At 40.0% G+C, this 18,764-nt stretch overlaps 1 protein-coding gene and 1 pseudogene across 8 annotated transcripts in view; one reads left to right on the top strand and one right to left on the bottom strand.

The window, feature by feature from the left end:
• The window catches only part of TNIK (TRAF2 and NCK interacting kinase), a 380,814-nt gene that overhangs the window by 251,656 nt on the left and 110,394 nt on the right, over positions 1-18,764 (top strand). For all 8 annotated transcript variants that reach the window (XM_013058317.2, XM_013058316.2, XM_013058315.2 and 5 more), the window contains exons 5-7: positions 3,645-3,755; positions 7,222-7,312; positions 9,397-9,527. In XM_013058317.2, the coding sequence (XP_012913771.1) occupies positions 3,645-3,755; positions 7,222-7,312; positions 9,397-9,527 (333 nt within the window). The remainder of the gene's footprint in view (positions 1-3,644; positions 3,756-7,221; positions 7,313-9,396; positions 9,528-18,764) is intronic.
• On the bottom strand, positions 14,293-16,971 carry LOC106006194 (annotated as a pseudogene).

Here is an 18,764-nt window from a genome sequence, read left to right as displayed (position 1 = left end):
TATAACATAAAATTTAGCATCTTAATCATTTTAAAATATATAATTCAGTGGCCTTAAGTACATAGTATTGTGCAACCATTACCGCTATGTAGGTCCAGAACTTTTCCATCACCCCAAAAGAAAACTCTGTACCCCTTCAGCACCATTCTTCCCTCCCCATCGTGCCTGGCAGTCACTCCTCTGCTTTCTGGACATTTCATATAAATGCATTTATGCAGTACATAGCCTTTTTGGTCCTTCTCTCAATGAGTGTAATGTTTTCAGGAGTCATCCATGTTGTATCAGGCATCACTACGGCCTTCCTTTCCATAGCAGAATAATACTCTACTATATGGATATACCACATTCTGTTTATTCATCTGATAGTGGACATTTTGGTTAGTTCCACCTTTTGTCTTTTATGAATACTGGTGCTTTGAACATTCGATTGCAAGTTTTTATTTGAATACTTGTTTTCAATCCTTTAGAGCATATGCCCAGAAGTGGACTGGCTGGGTCATAATGCAGTTCTGTGTTAACCTATTGTGGAACCATCGAACTGTCTGTGACTGCAACATTTCACATTCCCCCCAGCAGTATACAAGGGTTGCAATTTCTCCACATCCTTGGCAACGTTTGTTATTTCCTGCCTTTTTTTTTTATTGTAGCTATCCTAATAGGTGTAAAGTGGTATCTTATTGTGATTTTTTGTTTATACTTTCCCTTTTTTAATTTAAATTCAATTAGCCAACATATAGTACATCATTAGTTTCAGATATAGTGTTCAACAATTTATCAGCTGCCTATAACACCCAGTGCTCATCACATCACGTGCCCTCCTTAATGCCCATCACCTGATTATCCCATTGTTTGCACTTTCCTAAGAACTATTGATGTTAGACATCAGTTCATGTGATTGTTGGTTATTTGTATAACTTCTTTGGAAAAATGTCTATTCAAGCCTTTTGCTCATTTTTAAATTATGTTATTTTTATTTTTGTTGTTGATCTGTAAGTATCCTTTATGTATTCTTTTTTTGTAATTTTATTTTATTTTTTCAGTGTTCCAAAATTCATTGTTCATGTACCACACCCAGTGCTCCATGCAATATGTACCCTCCTTAATACCTACCACCAGGCTCACCCAACCCCTCACCCTCCTCCCCTCCAAAATCTTCAGTTTGCTTCTCAGAGTCTCAGAGTCCAAGTCTCTCATGGTTCATCTCCCTCTCTGATTTCCCCCAACTCACTTCTCCTCTCCATCTCCCCATGTCCTCCGTGTTATTCCTTATGCTCCACAAGTAAGTGAAACCATATGATAATGGACTTTCTCTGCTTGACTTATTTCACTCAGCATAATCTCTTCCAGTCCCATCCATGTTGATAGAAAAGTTGGGTATCGGGATGCCTGGGTGGCTCAGTTGGTTAAGCCTCTGCCTTCGGTTCAGGTCATGATCTCATGGTCCTGGGATCAAACCCCACATTAGGCTCTCCGCTCAGGAGGGAGCCTGCTTCCCCCTCTCTCTGTCTGCCTACTTGTGATCTCTCTCTCTCTGTCAAGTAAATAAATAAAATCTTTAAAAAACATAAAAATAACTCTTTTTTTTTTTTACATAACCACAGTACCATTATCACACTTTCAAAAACCCTCATGTTTCTTTAGTATAATCAAATATCTAGTCTGTATTCAAAGCTCTAATTGCCTCAAAAATTTTAAGAGCTTTGGGGGAAAAACTCATACCCGGATAAGTCGCATCCCTTGCAAATTGTTGGTATATCTTTTTAATGTTTTTAAGTCTATAAATATCCCCTCCATCTTCTTTTTTCCTTCTTGCAGTTTATTTGTTGAAGTAAAAAGGTCATTTGCCCTGTGGAATTTCCTGTTCTAGGTTTTCTAAATTGTATCCCCATGAGGTAACATGTTCCTCAGTTCTCTGAATTTTCTGTAATTTGGTAGTGGGAACCAGACGCTTGATCAGATTCTGGGGTTTTTTGGTTTGTTTTTTTGTTATTTGTTTGTTTCTGGCAAGGCTACTTCTTAGGTGATGCTATTATGCTAATCAAGAAACAAATAATGTCTGGTTACTTCTTATGTTTATTATGTTAACAGCCATTGAGAATCAGTGCTTAAATTCATTAGTTTGTCAGGGACTATAAAATAGTGATAATTTGATTCTGTAATGTCCTCTTCATTTATTACATGGAATGTCTGCATTTTATAAAGAGAAGATTTGCCCCTTTTAATTACCAAATTATCTAGTGCTAAAATTTGTATAAGAATCGCAATACAAATTCTTGATTCTTTCCCTCCATTTATCACTTTGTTAATGCATTTGGGTAAGTTTAATGCGTTTCAAGCCATTGCAGTTGTTCTTGTTATCGATGCTCAAATCTTCCCATCTTTGGCCAGTGAGAGCTTCTTCAGGTTAATACTTGAGTTCTTTCTAACATGACCTATGGTCTTTGATAGCTTCCTATCACCTGTGATCATTTTACAACTGTTACTAGGTTGCAGTATGGTCTATTGTGGTACTTCTTAAATTTCCTTACAGAAAGTCTCTTTACTCCCTCTGGTAGTCTCGAGAAGATGGTAGGGTTTCCCTACCTTCTGTGGAATCATTAGACCAGTCAGAAAAGGCACTGGAAACGCATTCATGAAACTCACTTCATGAGTGTCACTGAGTTTCTACTAGGCATACATGGTGTTGATGTTAAGAATGTACATTTGGACAAAGCCAAAACCATCAATGTGATTTCATTGTGGGTCCACTTTAGTTGTTTCTAGTGTCTGGTCAGAGATCGATTGCTAGTTATTCTGAATTCTTATCATATAATTACAAAAAAATAAGTACTTAATAATAAGATGCCATTTGTTGATGACCTTTCTTTTTTCTATTTTTTTTTTGAAAAAAAAAAAGGGAGAAAGTAAGAAAATGAATGTTTCTTAATGCTAGAAAGTGAATGTAAAACCGAATGAATTGCTTTTCCTTTTCTTGTCTCTATTTTCCCATTAAATGAGAGGTGATTATTTTCTGCCTGTTTGATAAAGTTGCTTGAGTGCTGTAATGAGTTTATATTTATAGAGAACTTGAAGCTTTTTGGATGAAAGGTGCTAAATTAAGGCTTATTGTTTATTGAATTTATTTGATGTGTCTAACCTCCTGTGAACATTTGCTGAAGTTAATTAAAAACAGTCCCCATTCTGACAGTTTACAGTGCCACTTACAAACCAATAGCATAAACAGTGTATACTTTATTGTCCTAATGTCAGATTGCCTAGAAAACTATAGTTCTTTGAGACAGGGGAATGATCTACTTTTGTAGGAAAGATGAGATCAATTGCTGGATAAAAACACAGAGATATTCTCAACTACATCTGAACCACCTAGCTTCCCTCATTAAAAAAAAAAAATACTTAGAATATGGGGATTTTCCTCGATTTCCAATTATAATTTTTAGGTTGGAAAATTTAAAAATAATCTTTTTTTTCTATCATTTGGAAAAAAATTAAGATATAAGTTTATGTTTTCTATACTGTTGTTTGATCACTTCTTTTTTATAGGAACGACATTCTAAAGCAGCCAGCTGGAATGACTTAGGCTTTCTTAACCCAGTGGAAGCTATGAAGTGTGATTATAATCATGGCATGTTTGCTTCCTTTGCCAGTTGGTGATGGAGTTTTGTGGTGCTGGCTCTGTCACTGACCTGATCAAGAACACGAAAGGTAACACCTTGAAGGAGGAGTGGATTGCATACATCTGCAGGGAGATCTTACGAGTAAGTGACAACACAGAGTCTCTTGGGAGGCATTGAACTTTGTAGCAACCTTCTGCTAACATTCACAAAAGTATTGCATACGTGTTTAAAGCTTTACTCTAACAGTGATGGTGGTAGTGGTAGTTTTAGGGTCTGCTCCCATGAAGGCGAGAGCCATTCTGAACAGGCTACGTGCACTCTCATTTAGAGGGTTAACGTTGTGACTTCCCTTACCATAGGATTCATTTCCCATGATATTTCCAATTAGAAATCTGATTTTAGATCAAAGAGATAAGGTCTCACTTAGGAAATGACTTTTTTAGAGGTATTTTGATCACTCCATTTGAATTGTCCATTTGTGAAAGTTTATAACGAGATTAAGGATTACATGATATTTACCATTTTAGCATATAGAATCTAGTTTAACTGATTTTAAATTTAAAAAAAATTATTTGAGTTTGTCTGTTAAGCTGATCAAAATAACTGGACATGACTATGTCTGTCCAGTTTTGCCCACTGATCTCAATCAGGCAAACTGGACAATGGTGTCATATTTACTGAGATCAATTCAGAGAGAAGAAAATAGTTGGTCATATTTTAGTTCAGTCAGACTAGTTGGATTATCTCTTGCTACTGATTTGGAGGCTAATGTGTATTCACTGAACATTCTTACTAGATGTGCTTGGCAATCTAATTTATAAGCTCTTCCTTCTTAATCTAAGGGAATAAAAGTTAAAACTATTTTCATGATGTGTCCAAGATGCACTTTTGAGAGAAAGATTATGTGCTGCAAATCTGCAGCAACCTTCTGCTGAATGGATGGATGGGTGGATGGATGGGTAGATGCAAGACATTAAAAATATTCAAACCACATCAGGCAAAACAAAACAGTAAGTGAACTTTAAAAACAAAATTTTTAATAGCATAAAAGTCAAATACTTAGAAATAAACTTACAGAAAGGTGTGAATAACTTCTACACTGAAAGCCACAAAATATTACTGAGAGAAATTAAAGAGGACCTTAATAAAATGGAGGTGTATACAATTTCACAGATAAGAATACTTAATATTTTGAAGAAGTGATTTCTCCCTGGTTTGATCCATGGTTTCAATGAACTCCCCATCAAAATCCCTCTAGGTATAGCTGCGGATAATGACAAGGTGAGTTTTAAAGATTGCCTTGCCAAGAATAGCAAGACAATCTTGAAGAGGAAGGAGACAGCTGGAGGATTTATGCTGCCAGTTAGCAAGACTTATTATAAAGCTACTAAGTAAATAAAACAGAGTGGTATTGTCACAAGAATAGACAAATGGTCAGGGGAACAGAATCATGAGTCCAGGAACAGACTCACTTGATCAGGACACCTGATTTATGGCAGAAGAAGTACTGCAAAGCATGAGTGCAAGGGTACTTTCCTCAGTAAATAGTGCATGTTCAACTGAAGAGTCATGGGAAAACATGAAACTTGATATCTGCTTTATACCATATTCAAAAATTAATTCTAGCTTGATTAGGGATATAAATATAAAAGATAAAAAAAAATAAAACTCTTAAGAGCAAACAGGATAAAACTTCCATGGCATGGGGTGGGCAAAAAGATTTCTGAGCCCAAGACAGAATTTGAATGGGAAACAAGGAGGTATGGTTGCTGCTTTCCTTCAAATCTGACATTTATTTTTGAGTGTTGAGGTGCTTTTGTGTAAACTTCAGTTGAATTTCTGACTTAGGATTTCACTCATTTAGAGAACGCACAAGGGGTTATTTAGGCCAATTATTTAGGCCCCCGTGAGTCCAAGAATATGTTGGATCTTCATGGCTGTTTCTGCAATACACCTTTCTGCTCTGGTGAGGAACCTTGGAATGGGGAACCCAGGGGAATCAGCCATGAGCTCTCCAGGGTTCTGAAAGCAGCAGGATGTCTCAACCTATGAGTACCACTCAGTACTTGATTATTTTCTTCCAATATATTTTCCCAGAAGATACTGGCCTTTGAGGTAAGGTGGCTCATTGGAAGGAACATTCAATCACAAGATATTTTAGACATAATTCTCCTTGCATCATATGATCTCATTTACTACAATGTTTGGCTCACTTATGTGCTCTGGTACCTGCTTCCAACCACTGTGCTAGTGAAGGAATGTGGAGATCTTCAGTCCCTCTAAGTACTCACAGGATGTTAGTATGTTGTAAAACCAGACATTTTAGTCGGCTTGATGCCTACTTTGAGCTGAACTGACTAGAGAGGAAAGGTAATTTTTCAAACCCAAACAATGGGTCCAGCTTCTCACATGGTTTACATTTACTGATCTTCCTGAATGTATACATGGATCAAATTTTGGGGGCATCCAGATTTTCATGCTGAGTTTTTCTAACACAGGAATTCAGATATTTAGTTTTGTTTCTTTTTGTGTCAACCTCATCTTTCCATGCCAGAGTTTCATCATTATGGAGGAAAATTAAAAGTAAAGAAAATTATAAATAATAAAATGACATTAATTGCATATATAGTATGTTGAATTAGCAAGTGTTAGCATAATGTAATTTGCTTCAAGACTCCAATTTGAGTTTTTTTTAGGTTATACTTTGAGAAACGTATCACTACCTTAGAGCAAGTCCATAGATTTCAGAACTCACACCACAAATACGACAGAGAGTAATTCATGGAGAAACAGGACACAGGTTTGGATGTCACCAAATAATCATTTCATACATTGAACACAAAGTCACAAATCTCATAAAGCACTAAAGATGACAGTTACAGATGTCAACAAAGGAAATAGAAACTGCTATTTTCTTTTTTAAAATGTGAGCCACATTGGCTAAAGGCAATGGGGGATTTCTTGACTGGTCTGAGAAATACTTGATTGTGCTTAATTAAAATTATATGATACAATGTAGTCTTTAACTTTTTTTTTCTACTAAGTTTTTATCTAAATTCAAGTGCGTTAACATATAGTGCAATATTAGTTTCAGGAGTAGAATTTAGTGAGCAACTTTTAACTCTTGAATTCAAATATTGTTAAAAAAAAAAAAAAGAGTGGCGGACTTAGTTAAATCAGGTTAGTTTTCCTTATGGAGACTATATAGATGTTCCTGTTATAAACTAGCACATGCAGGCAGTCCTCACTTTTCATAGTACTGTTAGCTAAAACTCGTGCATGCTAGAACCACATCATTGTCCTCGTGGGTTCGTTGCTACCTTAGATCATAGCTGATATGTAAGCAGTTCACTTAATACAGCAGCACACATTGCAAAGACTGCTTCTGTATTTCAGTTTATATTGATCAATTACCTAGTTTAGAACAGCACTATACACATGTGGAAGACCTGAGTATGATAACGAAGGTATCCAAAAGAAAAAAAGGAAAGAAAGAAAGTAGCTCTGGGTGAGTTTACATTTTTTTTGGATCATTGACAACCCAAATAATTTATTTGCATCTTGGCTTACGTTCTCCTTAACCCTTCTTAACTCTCTGTTACTCCAGGGGCTGAGTCATCTGCACCAGCATAAAGTGATTCATCGAGATATTAAAGGGCAGAATGTCTTGCTAACTGAGAATGCAGAAGTTAAACTAGGTAAGAACAGAATCCAGTGAGTGGAGGAATCAAAGGAATTGATAGGATTATTTCAACAGCTGGTTGGTTTTGTTGTTCTACTTCTTTTAATGAATGTAAATTTGTCACCATGAATTTGAAGGTCATTGTACTAAGGAATGATAGGAAAATGTTTCTTTGTCCATTTCAAAACATGTCTAAAAGCATTTGACAAGTGAACTGGTATACAATGTGGCAGACAGAACCATTTGCTTAATATGTAGAAATAATTCAGGTTTTCTCAAGCAAAACCCTTTAGATTAGAAGTGGCTGACCTGGGGCACCTGGGTGGCTCAGTCATTAAGCTTCTGCCTTCAGCTCAGGTCATCATCCCAAGGTCCTGGGATCGAGCCCCGATCAGGCTGCCTGCTCAGTGGGGAGCCCACCTCTCCCCCTCCCACTTCCCTTGCTTGTGTTCCCTTTCTCGCTGTCTCTCTCTGTCAAATAAGCAAATAAATAATTTTTTTTTAAGTGACTGACCTTGAAATGGTTCCTATATCTCACCATTTGTTTACTTTGTTGCTGCTATAAGAGAACAGCGATGACCCATTTTTTTTAACTGAAAAATATCCACATTTAGACATATTTAGAATAATGAATTCCTGCTATGTTCCCATATGGTTTAAGTTATATTTACATCGACTTCATTATTACCTAGGGCACCTGTATAAAAGGCGTGTTCAGTATTCTACTTTGAATGCATGCTGGTTATCCTGCTTGCATTTGCTGGAGTGATTAGAGAGGGAACCCTTTCCCTTGGTGCTGGGATTGTCCAGATAAGGTCAAGAATCTCTCCGTGCTCCACAAGCCCCTCCATCTGCTTGGTATCTCTGAGTAAGCGCACGAAGTGACAGCTATCCCTAAGATACTCAGTTTGTCATCTAGAAAGGAGTTATTGGCCATATGATTGTTTATTTTCAAAGAGATTGAAATACATCCCATGTTTATATCCCAAACATTTGTTCTTGTCTTTTTGTTAAAATATATAACTTCCATTTTTTTCTCAGCATTTGGGGCCAAACTTTCATCTCATGAATATTCCCTCTTAAAACAAAAACACACATTCCTTAGGGAAGGCGTGTGTGTGCGTGTCTGTGTGTGCATGTACGTGTGTTCGTATGGACTGCCTAAATAATCTATCCTCAGAAGCTTCGCTCATCACTGATTAACCGTCACTTGTTGAGAGAATACTCTGTTGGTCCTGGACACACCCCTTTATATTACAGCAACTCTGTGTCAATATCATCACCCTCGTTTTACAAATTTGGAAACTGAAGCTTAAATTTTGATCTGCTAGCCTCAGCTCAGATCACTAGTATATGGCAGAAATGGGATGCAAACTTAAGCAATCTGACTCCAGAAACTTGGCTCTTAACCACTTTCTTTGTATCCCCCAAGTATTCTCTTCGATGGCAAACAAGCTGGCCTTTGATTTAACACCTGTATTTGGCCCTTACGGGCCCTTGGTTTAACCAAATACAATATTTTGGGCTTTCCTTATTGGTATACTTTAGACATTATACATGCATTTTAAAAATAGACATTCACAATAGTTAAAGGGAAGAAGCAACCCACGTCGGCCATCCACAGATGAGTGGATAAACGCAACATGGCATGTACATATGATGGAATATTCCTGAACCTTAAAAAGTTAGGAAATGCTGGCCCATGTTCCAACATGGACAACCCTTGAGGTATTACGCTAATTGAAATAAGCTGGTCACACAAAGGCAAATACTGTATGACTCCACTTATATGAGGTATCTGTAATATTCCAGATTTATAGAGACAGAAAGTAGAATGGGGAGAGGGGAGAATGGGGGGTTATTGTTGAAATGAAACAGAGTTTCAGTTTGGGAAGATGAGAATGTTCTGGAGTTGCATTGTGGTAATGGTTGCGCAGCAATGTGAACATATTTAATGACACAGAACTATAACCGTAAAAATAACTAAAAATTGTGAATTTTGTGGTATGCTTATTTTGCTGCAGTTAAAAAAAAAGGCACATTTATTTTATTCGCCATATAATCATCCAAGACTTTATTCATTTATCTTCTCTTAAATAGTGGACTTTGGTGTCAGTGCCCAGCTTGATCGAACAGTGGGCAGGAGAAATACCTTCATCGGGACCCCTTACTGGATGGCACCAGAAGTCATTGCCTGCGACGAAAACCCAGACGCCACATATGATTTCAAGGTATGACTTCCTCTTCATTGTTTCAAAACTGTGCCTCATGTCTAGTCCTGAGTTCACAGTGGGAGAATTCTCACATGCCTTTGGGCCTATGATTAAGTAATCCAAAGGGAGAACTGAAAAGCATTATTCGAATTTAAAATGATAAGACGCTCAAGTGAGAATCTTTTCCATGAATTCACCTGTTTTATCTGATTGCCTCTTTGTAAAAAATGTTGAGACCATTTTCTAGATTCTCTTGAACTTACTCTTGTTTCTTATTAGAAAATAGTTTTCTTATGAAAGTGTTGAATCACTGCATTGTACACCTGAGACTAATATTACACTGTATGTTAACTTACTGACGTTTTAATAAAAACTTAAAAATAGGTAACAAATTTTTATTTTGATTATAGTTTACATTTTTAGCAAAAAAATTATATAGATATGCATATATATATTGTATATATATATTCGGAGAGATTTTTATTTATAAAGAAAGCCAATTTGTTGTCTTGGGTCATCTTTTTCTGATTAAAAATAGACTTTCTCATTTCTCCATTGCTCAAAGTTTAACTATTGAAGTTTCTTTTTAATGAGAGCGAAAAAATGGGATGTTGGTAGCTACCTCATGTTATTTTTGTAGACTATCATGCTCTTTCATTGAAATTTGATTTGAGGCTTGTTATTTTGTATCATAAAGTGGCAATTTCCTAATAAATTCAAGGCAGTGTTTAAGTAGAGGGTGACAGTTGTTCCCTTCTCCAGGAAGCCCCCCCACCCTTTCCATTTTACTAGCCAGTAATCAAACATAGTTTGGGGTTACTATCCCACTCATGGCTGCAATGTCAGGTGACATTATAGTCATGAATCGTGGCTGAAAGTTGAGACGTTAAAATTGGAGGCAAATGGGATGTAGGAACTGTGGGTTTTCAGTGCAATAGATGAAGAGATATGCTGTGGTTTTTGTATAGACCACAGCACAACCTTAGGCCAGATCTAACACTATCCACACTGGCTTCACAGATGCATGGTCTTTTCACCAAAGTATTTTAGTGGTCACCTCCACATGCCTTCCTCTTGCAGATGGGAAACGGAGGCCCGAGGCCCTTGCAAGTACACACAAAGTTACTGGGCTTCTCAGAGTTGGGTCTTGAACACACATCTTCCAACTGTCACCCTCTACACAAAGTTACTGGGCTTCTCAGAGTTGGGTCTTGAACACACATCTTCCAACTCTCTTTTCAGAAGATTACCAATATACTACCCCGCTCCTCTATGATGTACTCCTATATAAATCAACTTACCCACAAAACAGCTTCCGAACAGTATATTTGAAGAATTTCTTTTTTAAAGAACATTTTTAGTTCTCCACATGTGGAGTTATTATTGAAATCAGGTCACAAAGATGCAAACATTGCAATGTCTTCAGGACCCAGTATCTCAGGGCATTGACAAAATTATTTGCCTCTTTGGAGAAATACAAGCTGAAAGTCTAAAACCAAAATAATCTCCTGTAAATGTCTTTCTCCTCTCAAAGTTAGTCACTGTAATAACCTGACAACAATCTGTCTGAAAACAGCTGCCAAGTTAAAAATTAATGTCACCAAAATAAATGTCATTTATTTCAACTGCTAATGATAAGCACATTTAAATAATTTAATTTGCAGATCCCTTCAGAGGAACCACTAGAAAATATATGTCCCAGACCAGATATGTGTATCCTAATTGACTATAAGTAATTCTCCAAACAATAGTTATACTTAACAAGCGCTAACTAGTTTGCTTTTGGGACACGGATATTTTTCACTGCTTTATAACATACCATAGAGAATCAGGGTGTTTCAAACTTTTACCCTTGGTTTAGCCTTCTAACTATTCTGAGTGGTTGTACTTTATGTGGGACTTCTTTTCGGTCACTGTGACTTCGTCATTTTCAATAAAGTAGAAGACAACTTCTTTTTGGCAAAGCCAAAGCTTAGAAGTATACTGATATGATCCCCTTTCCTCGGATTAAAGCTAAGGAAAATAGTTTGGGATCAGTGAAAGAATTTGGAGCCAATGCATAATTCTAGGTATGGACAAAGCCTGGTGTCTGAGTAAACACGGGGGGATTGTGCAGCACAGGGTAAGTTCAGAGGTACTGGAAGGTCCATGTGACTATAGAAGTATCCTAAGACATTAATAAACTGATGATTAATTTCAGTGTCCTTTATTAAAAAAATAAGGAATCTTGATGAAAGAACAGTTTCACTATATTAGTCATTTACACCTTAGTGAGAATTACTTTATTAGGATTGTCATAAGTGCAGGTGGTATGAGAGGCGGATGAAGCCATGGCAAGAATATGAGCCTCACCAGTCATTGTCATGGGTACAAGAACAGGCAGAACAAAAGGGTGAATTAGGAAAACCGGGCAGATGGGAAGATTTATTTCAACCCCCTCACACCTTTACAGTGAACCAGAGAGGCAGTGATTCTGGAAATATAATCTTTCTACTTCTTTCTTGGCACCAGATTTTATCCTTTTTTCTGCTCACCATTCTTAGGAATGTGGTCTGTCACCAGGAGAAAACTTGACAATATGTTGCCTTTCAAAACCGTTTCTTCATTCACTCAGCACCTATTTATTAAACGCCCACCACATGTAAAGAATGAGCCAAGCTTCATCTGTCCATGCAGTTTTTGATACATAAAGTTCATTTGCAGCCCCGTCCAAGTTCCGGTGTTTGGTACCATGCCTCCCTGGTCCATTTGACCCAGCCGTTATCTCCCAGCCTCAGAAACGTGTGTCAACACTTTGGGCTTTCATGTGCTGTAGATCTTACCTAGAGGGTATGTTTGCAATAAAAGATGACTTGAAAGCCACCAGGTTTTGTTAGATTTCACAAAAGCCCTTCCTTAAAAATACAGACCAATGTAAGAGAAGAATATAATTTTATTATTTGATTTATTAGTCATTGATTATCAGCTACTATATGAGTACCTTGAGATATCTACTATTTAAGATAACTTCAAAGACTGGTATAGATTTTTCTAGGGACTACCATAATTCAATAAAAGAAAGGCCTCTGTAGGAAGGTCATCTGAAGAGCTCGTGCTTTTCGGTGCAATCTGGTTTTGTCTGATACCTACCAGGCATGGTAAGTAACTGATTGGAAATAACCCCTAAGGACGAACACCAGAATCTCATACGCCTGGTGTGTTCACTTTCCCCTAGAGGCCCTTCCTTTCTTGTTTTCAGAAATTCTGTCAAAACACTTCAGGCAAAAGGAAAGGTTTCATTTCCCTGATAAGTGTGTGGGGCAATAATGAGTGCTTTCTCATTTAATAACAAGCATTCAAAGATTTAAAATTAAGAAAGCTATTCAAAATTCCTAAGCTGTTTAAATTGTTATTTTTGAAATTTGAATTTCAGTTCAGTTGGATGGGAGTTGTCAAGGGTTTTACCGTCCCGTGGATCTATTGCTTTAACGGAACTACTCACACTAATGAAAGTTCTCTGCAGCCAAATTCTCAGCAATAGGGAACTGGTGGAGTGAAGCCAAGAGCATCTGGCCAGTGGAATACCATGCAGCCATTTTAGCAATGAGGCAGCGTGCGTGCTGAAGCTGGACAGATCCCAAGATAGAGTGTTAAACGCTAAGAGCAGCTCACGGTGTATAGAGTACACAACATCTAGTCTTACTAGTCCCTACCCCATGGATATATGACGTGGGAATGGAGAGCTTAACGTTTTTATTTTGTATATATTTTTTATATATTTTATTTTATGTATTTTTTTTGTTCTGTGCCCCCCCCCATAAACTGACCTTGCTTTTATGTTAAATTAGTATAGAAAAATCCGGTGAAACAGCATAGCCCCTCCCTCACTCCCCAACTCCCGCCCCATCCTCTGGCCCAACCTGCACTGATGTTGTATGTTAGTCACCTCAAGTCTGCTTACGGGACTTTGCACACAGGTGCCGTGGATCATTGGCAGCCCTGGGTGTCTCTTCCGGGCTCAGGTGAATGTTGTACTGGGGCTGTGGAGCGAGCTCGCAGGCTCCCATGTTACAGATAACTGGCTTGAATCAGGCAGGCTGAAAGGAGAAATCGCGACTCATGGGGCGTCACCAAGATTCACGCAGGGTGTGATGCGAGAGGACAGTACTCAGATTGCAGAATGAGGTTTACATTCCCAAGTGAGGCCCGGCCTCAGTGTACTGCTGAGAGTCAAACAACTCCCTGCCTTATTCGGAAGGAGGGAAGGATGATAGAGATACGTGTTATTATCACCCGTAAGAAGCTGACATTCCTATGAAATGCGTTCCTATGGCTTCATGCTCCTATCCACCTGTCTAGAAGTCCTCGTTGAGACACAGCAGGACCCCCCGTCCCCACCTGCATGTCCCCAGCTGGAGGTAATAAAGCTATTCTAACATTTCCCCTTGGGTCAGGTAACAAATGTGGATGAACGAGGCCCTGAAGATTCTTGCCCTCAGTTTGTTTTATGTGGGAAATGGAATTATTTAAATTGCTCCCTGTTCCTGAACATCCTCAGTGATCTCGAGTGACCCAACCCCTTGGCTCTTTACATAGAATGTAGAATATATAAGTGTAAGGCCTAGTGAATCAGAGTGAAGCTTTTGAAGTCAGACAGGACTGGCTTACAATGTAGACATTGCCTCCTGTCTGTTAACCTAGGGAAGCTATTGAAACCTTCTGAGTCTCCATGAAATGGGAAGACTAGATCGTAGATCCCAAGGTTGCATTAGAATAAAGTGAGCTCACATCTACAGAGGAGGGAGCTCCGGCAGAGGTTTCCCGCTAACCTTCTGGATCTTTAGTTTAAGCTCTGGTTAACTTCCTGCTGCAACTTCTGGGCAGGGCCGTTTCTCGGTTCAAGCTGCAGAAGACTGTTGATGTCTTCAAAGCTGGATTTGTAGTCTTGAGTGCCTTGTAGGCTTGCGCTCGTCTGTAGAACGCCTTCACGTTCTTTCCATCCAGCCTGAGGGCTTCTGTGCAGTCCCTCACTGCTTCCTTGTACTGCTTCAGGGCCAAATGGCAGAGCGCTCTGTTGCTGTATGTGGCGGACTCTATGTCACTAAAGGACAGGCTTTCACTGTACTTCTCAATAGCTTTCTTATGGTTTCCCTTCTTTACAAGCTCATTGCCTTCTTCCTTCAGAATTCTGGCTCTCTCCACATCCCCAGCAGAAGACACTCTGCCCTTGGTGGTTGTGGCTTCTCTGAATTTGCCCTTAGTGTTCTCTTTGTGGTACTCCAAAGGTGAGGAATCCCACCTCTTCTGAGCTGTGACAGGCTGTGCCTAACACTTGGAGCTCCTCGACCTATTATAGTTGATATTTGTGCTTGTGTGTCATTTTTTTTTTTTTAACCGAAAAAAGCCAGCCACATCATATGAGTCAAACCTCATATTTGTCTGACACACCTTTACTTGTCTGCTTATGTTGAGTCAGAACCTGCTTCTCCATAACTTCTACCCATAGGCGAAGGAGCTTCCCTTAGGGCTCGCACGCAATAAATACAATTCCGTTTTTCCAACTGGAGCATTGCCACAGAGAGAATAACAATACGTCACAACAGAAGACTGTTTTCTGGTCCATGAGACTTGGTCAAGTCCACTGTCCTGGTTGTGCCAGTTATTGTGCCAGCTGTTGTCTGTCGGGTCTAGACTACCTTGCTATCCTCTGCTTTGGGATAATGGCACTAGCACTCAGTGAACCCCTTTTCTACCTGTCCATCTGGCTTTCCACAAGGCTCTTCCAGGAAAGGGAGCCCACAAGGCCGGAGGAGGTGGGATATGCCCTTTCCTTCTGCTTCCTGTAAGATGCCTGCATCATCTCAGTGACTTCGCTGAGAGCAGTGACATGACAGAGCTCACTGCCACCATCCCTGACCCTGGTGGGCTGGCTGCACTGCCGGTCAGTGATAACAATGCCAGTGTTTGTGCAGTCTCCACTATTTGCATTGCATTGTGTTAAGCACTGTGTATTTATATATATATATATATGTATGTATATATATATATGTGTGTGTGTGTGTATGTATATATATATACATACACATATATATGTGTGTGTATATATAAATATCACCTTATTGAGTTCTGGTATTAACTCTGCAAGACAGGTGTTCTCTTCCCATTCTAGGTCAAGAAATGGGTTCTGAGGAGTTAAGTGGCTTGCAAGCTAGTTGTCAGAGCTGAGAGTCAAATCTAAGTCTGTCTGTCTGTCTAGCAGGAGCTCTTTCTGCCTCTTCATGCACGGGATGGGGGAGGGGAAAGGGGCAGGGGCTCTTTACTGTGTCCCCGTAACCCTCTCTTTCCTTGTATAATTGGTTGAGCCATCTGCAAGTGTCCTTTTCTTCATGGGTTGGGCAGCCGAGCCCCAAAAGGGGTGCTCTTTGGCTGTGTTCAAGTTTCCTGCCTGCCCGCTGACCACCCCCACCCCACACCGGCCGGAAGCTGCGTGCTCGCCCCAGCCTTCTCAAGAGGCACTAGAATTTGTCTCTGTTCCATTCGTAACGCACACAGGACTGGGCTATTAATCATGCCACAGGCCAGGCCGCACAGCGCCTCGGAATAATGAATTACCCAGCTCCTGCCAAAACGAGTCACACCATGGCCACAAAGGAAACTTATCTCTCCCCGACTCTCTCCCCATCTTGTTCCCCCCTCTTCCCTTTCTCGTCTCCTGTGATCTGTCTTGCCAGTTGTAATTGGAACATTTTCTCCCGTATTTAAGTTCTGAAGTGTCTTTGGGACTTGCTAATGTATCCAAAGGCTTAAAACAAGTCCCGTCAAGGACGTTTATTGCTGTCTAGCATGGGCAGCTAAGCGTAGCTTACAAGAAGCTCTGGGTATATATGGCCAGGAATATAAATGTGCCTTTTGGAAAGGAAGAGAACCCCAAGGGAAATGTGTGTGTGTGTGTGTGTGTGTGTGTGTGTGTGTATTATATAATATATAATACACACACACACACACTTATTTATTTATTTATTTATTCCTAATGATGATATCAAATAAGGGCTTAAAGAAGAAGCAATTTCTGGCCTGGTCATGAGACAGAGGTTGCATAGGACTTGGGAGAGTCACACCCTCCTAAGGGATTATTTTGGGACTTAGGGGGGAAGCTGCCTAAGAGGGGATCTGAGGTGATGTGTCCTGAATAAGAGAAACCTCTCTCTTCCCTGACTTCTGCTGCTTCCTTTGGGGGTAAACCAAGATCACCTAACAACTGGGACCTCTCCATTTTTCTACTGTCAGAATTTTTCCCCTCAAATTATTGCTGTCTATATATTATCACTAGGGAAGGCTTTTGGCTGTTCTTAAGTTTCTTTACATCATCAGAAGTCTAGAGGCAGGCCGTCCAGGGTTGGTGTAGTAGCTCATGGATATACTCAAAGCCCAGGCTCCTACCATTCTGCCCTGTTGTAATTAATTTGTTGACTTACTGTCTCATGGTTGCAAAATGGATGCTGTAACTCTAGATATCATGTTTTTATTCAAGGCACTAAGAAGTGGGAAAGAGTTGTCAAGACATCCACTGTGTTTGTCACTCATATCAAGAAAAACAAAAGCTTTCCCCAAAGCTCCCAGAGGATGTCCATCTGTGTCTTATTGGCCAGAACTACTTCTCATCCTTACCTATCCTCCTTCGCTGCAGGGGAGTCTGGAAAAACAAGCTTAGTTTTCCTACGCTCTGAATTGGAAGCAGCAAGGGAAATGGGGACCGAAAAATGCTTGTGGGGTTAGCCAACAAACAAGGTCTGCCAGAACCAGAGAGAGGTGACTCCTAGAAGAATGTATTGGGCAAGCACAGACAGCTTACCTAACAGTGGAGAAGAAGGAAATTCATATGCTTGAGCTCTACTGTGGGCCCGAGACTGTGCCAGGCAGCAGACCCGTGTGCATGCATGTCCCAGTAGCTCTGTTGCACACTAAGCAAGCTAAGCTCTGAGCGGTGTTCTGTGGGTAGTTGGGAATCTGGATTTGAATGCAGGTTCATCGGACTTCGAAGACTATTCGTGCTGCCTCTGGGAAATTGAAGCCAGTTTCCTAGCACTGGTTTTTCAGGTGCCTCTCTGGATCTCAGCACCTTTGTTGAGTCTCCAGCACCTTCATTACCCGTAAATGAAGTAGGAATTTGGAACAATTCTTTTATAGGTCCCTCATAAGTTTCACTTATAAGATGAGTACTCGGGCTTTTATGTCGTGATGACAATTAAAAGAGAAGTGACCTGGGGGACAGGAGACCTGGCTCTGCTCCAAAGCCGATGCTGAATTGCTCTGTGGTCTTGGGTACCTCCTTTCCCCTTGTCTGTGAAATAGAAGGAGGGAGATGCCCTGCGAGGAGTCCAACAGTCTTAGAACACAGGTTTGGCCCCTTTCCCTCTTGCGTCTTTCATTTGTTCCTTCCTCCAACAATTATTTCTTAAGTGCCTACTGTGTGCTGGGTGCTGCTCTGGGTACTTGGTATAAACTAGGCAACAAAACAAAGATCCCTGCCCTCATGGACCTTGTGTTATATCCATTCTGTGTGCGCTGGGGCCCGGGACACAAACAGTAAACGTAACACGGTATAGATTAGGAATGAGTAAATTACACAGATGTGAGAGGGTGATTCGTTCTCTGGGGCACAAAAGTGGGAAATGGGATGAGGTCTGGCAGGGCCCGAGGAGACAGTCGGGGGTCTCCACCGAGAACATGGCATTTGAGCAAAGGCTCCACGGAGAGGAGGATGTCAGCCAGCACACAGTTAGGGTCATGGCTGCAAGCAGAGGCGAGAGCTGGAGCAAGGACTCAGAGCCAGATGGTTGCCTGGGTTTTCTGTATGATTTTTCCCCATCTGAGGATTGGCCTGGAGCTCTTCTCTCCTGAACCCTCTCATTTCGAAGTGTTGGCCTTCAGTTGGCTTTCAGACCCACTCAAACTTCCAGGAGTTGAAGGCCACTTAAATTTGACTCTCCTGTGGCCCTTAGGGACAGAGAGCCTGGCCACCACCTCTGAATTTGTACCTCATTGCACATGAGAGAAACACTTGATTTCTGGAGATAGAGGGAAAGTGATAGAACCACCAAGTCCTAGAGATATTGAAATACTATCAAAATAGCACAGCCTACCATCTCCAGTCTATTCCTGCTGTGTTTCCTGTTTAATACCTCCTGCACTGTGAGTGACTCAGTGGTTTTTTTTCTTTTTTTTTTTTTTTTTGAGAGAGAGAGAGAGAATGAACAAGTGGGGAAGAGGGTTAGA

This window comes from Mustela putorius, unplaced genomic scaffold, assembly GCF_011764305.1.
Source record: "Mustela putorius furo isolate JIRA1106 unplaced genomic scaffold, ASM1176430v1.1 tig00003834_pilon_pilon_pilon, whole genome shotgun sequence".
In the NCBI taxonomy this organism is placed as follows: domain Eukaryota; kingdom Metazoa; phylum Chordata; class Mammalia; order Carnivora; family Mustelidae; genus Mustela; species Mustela putorius.
Note: the sequence above shows the minus strand (reverse complement) of the source record. Positions and strands in the feature narration are given on the sequence as shown.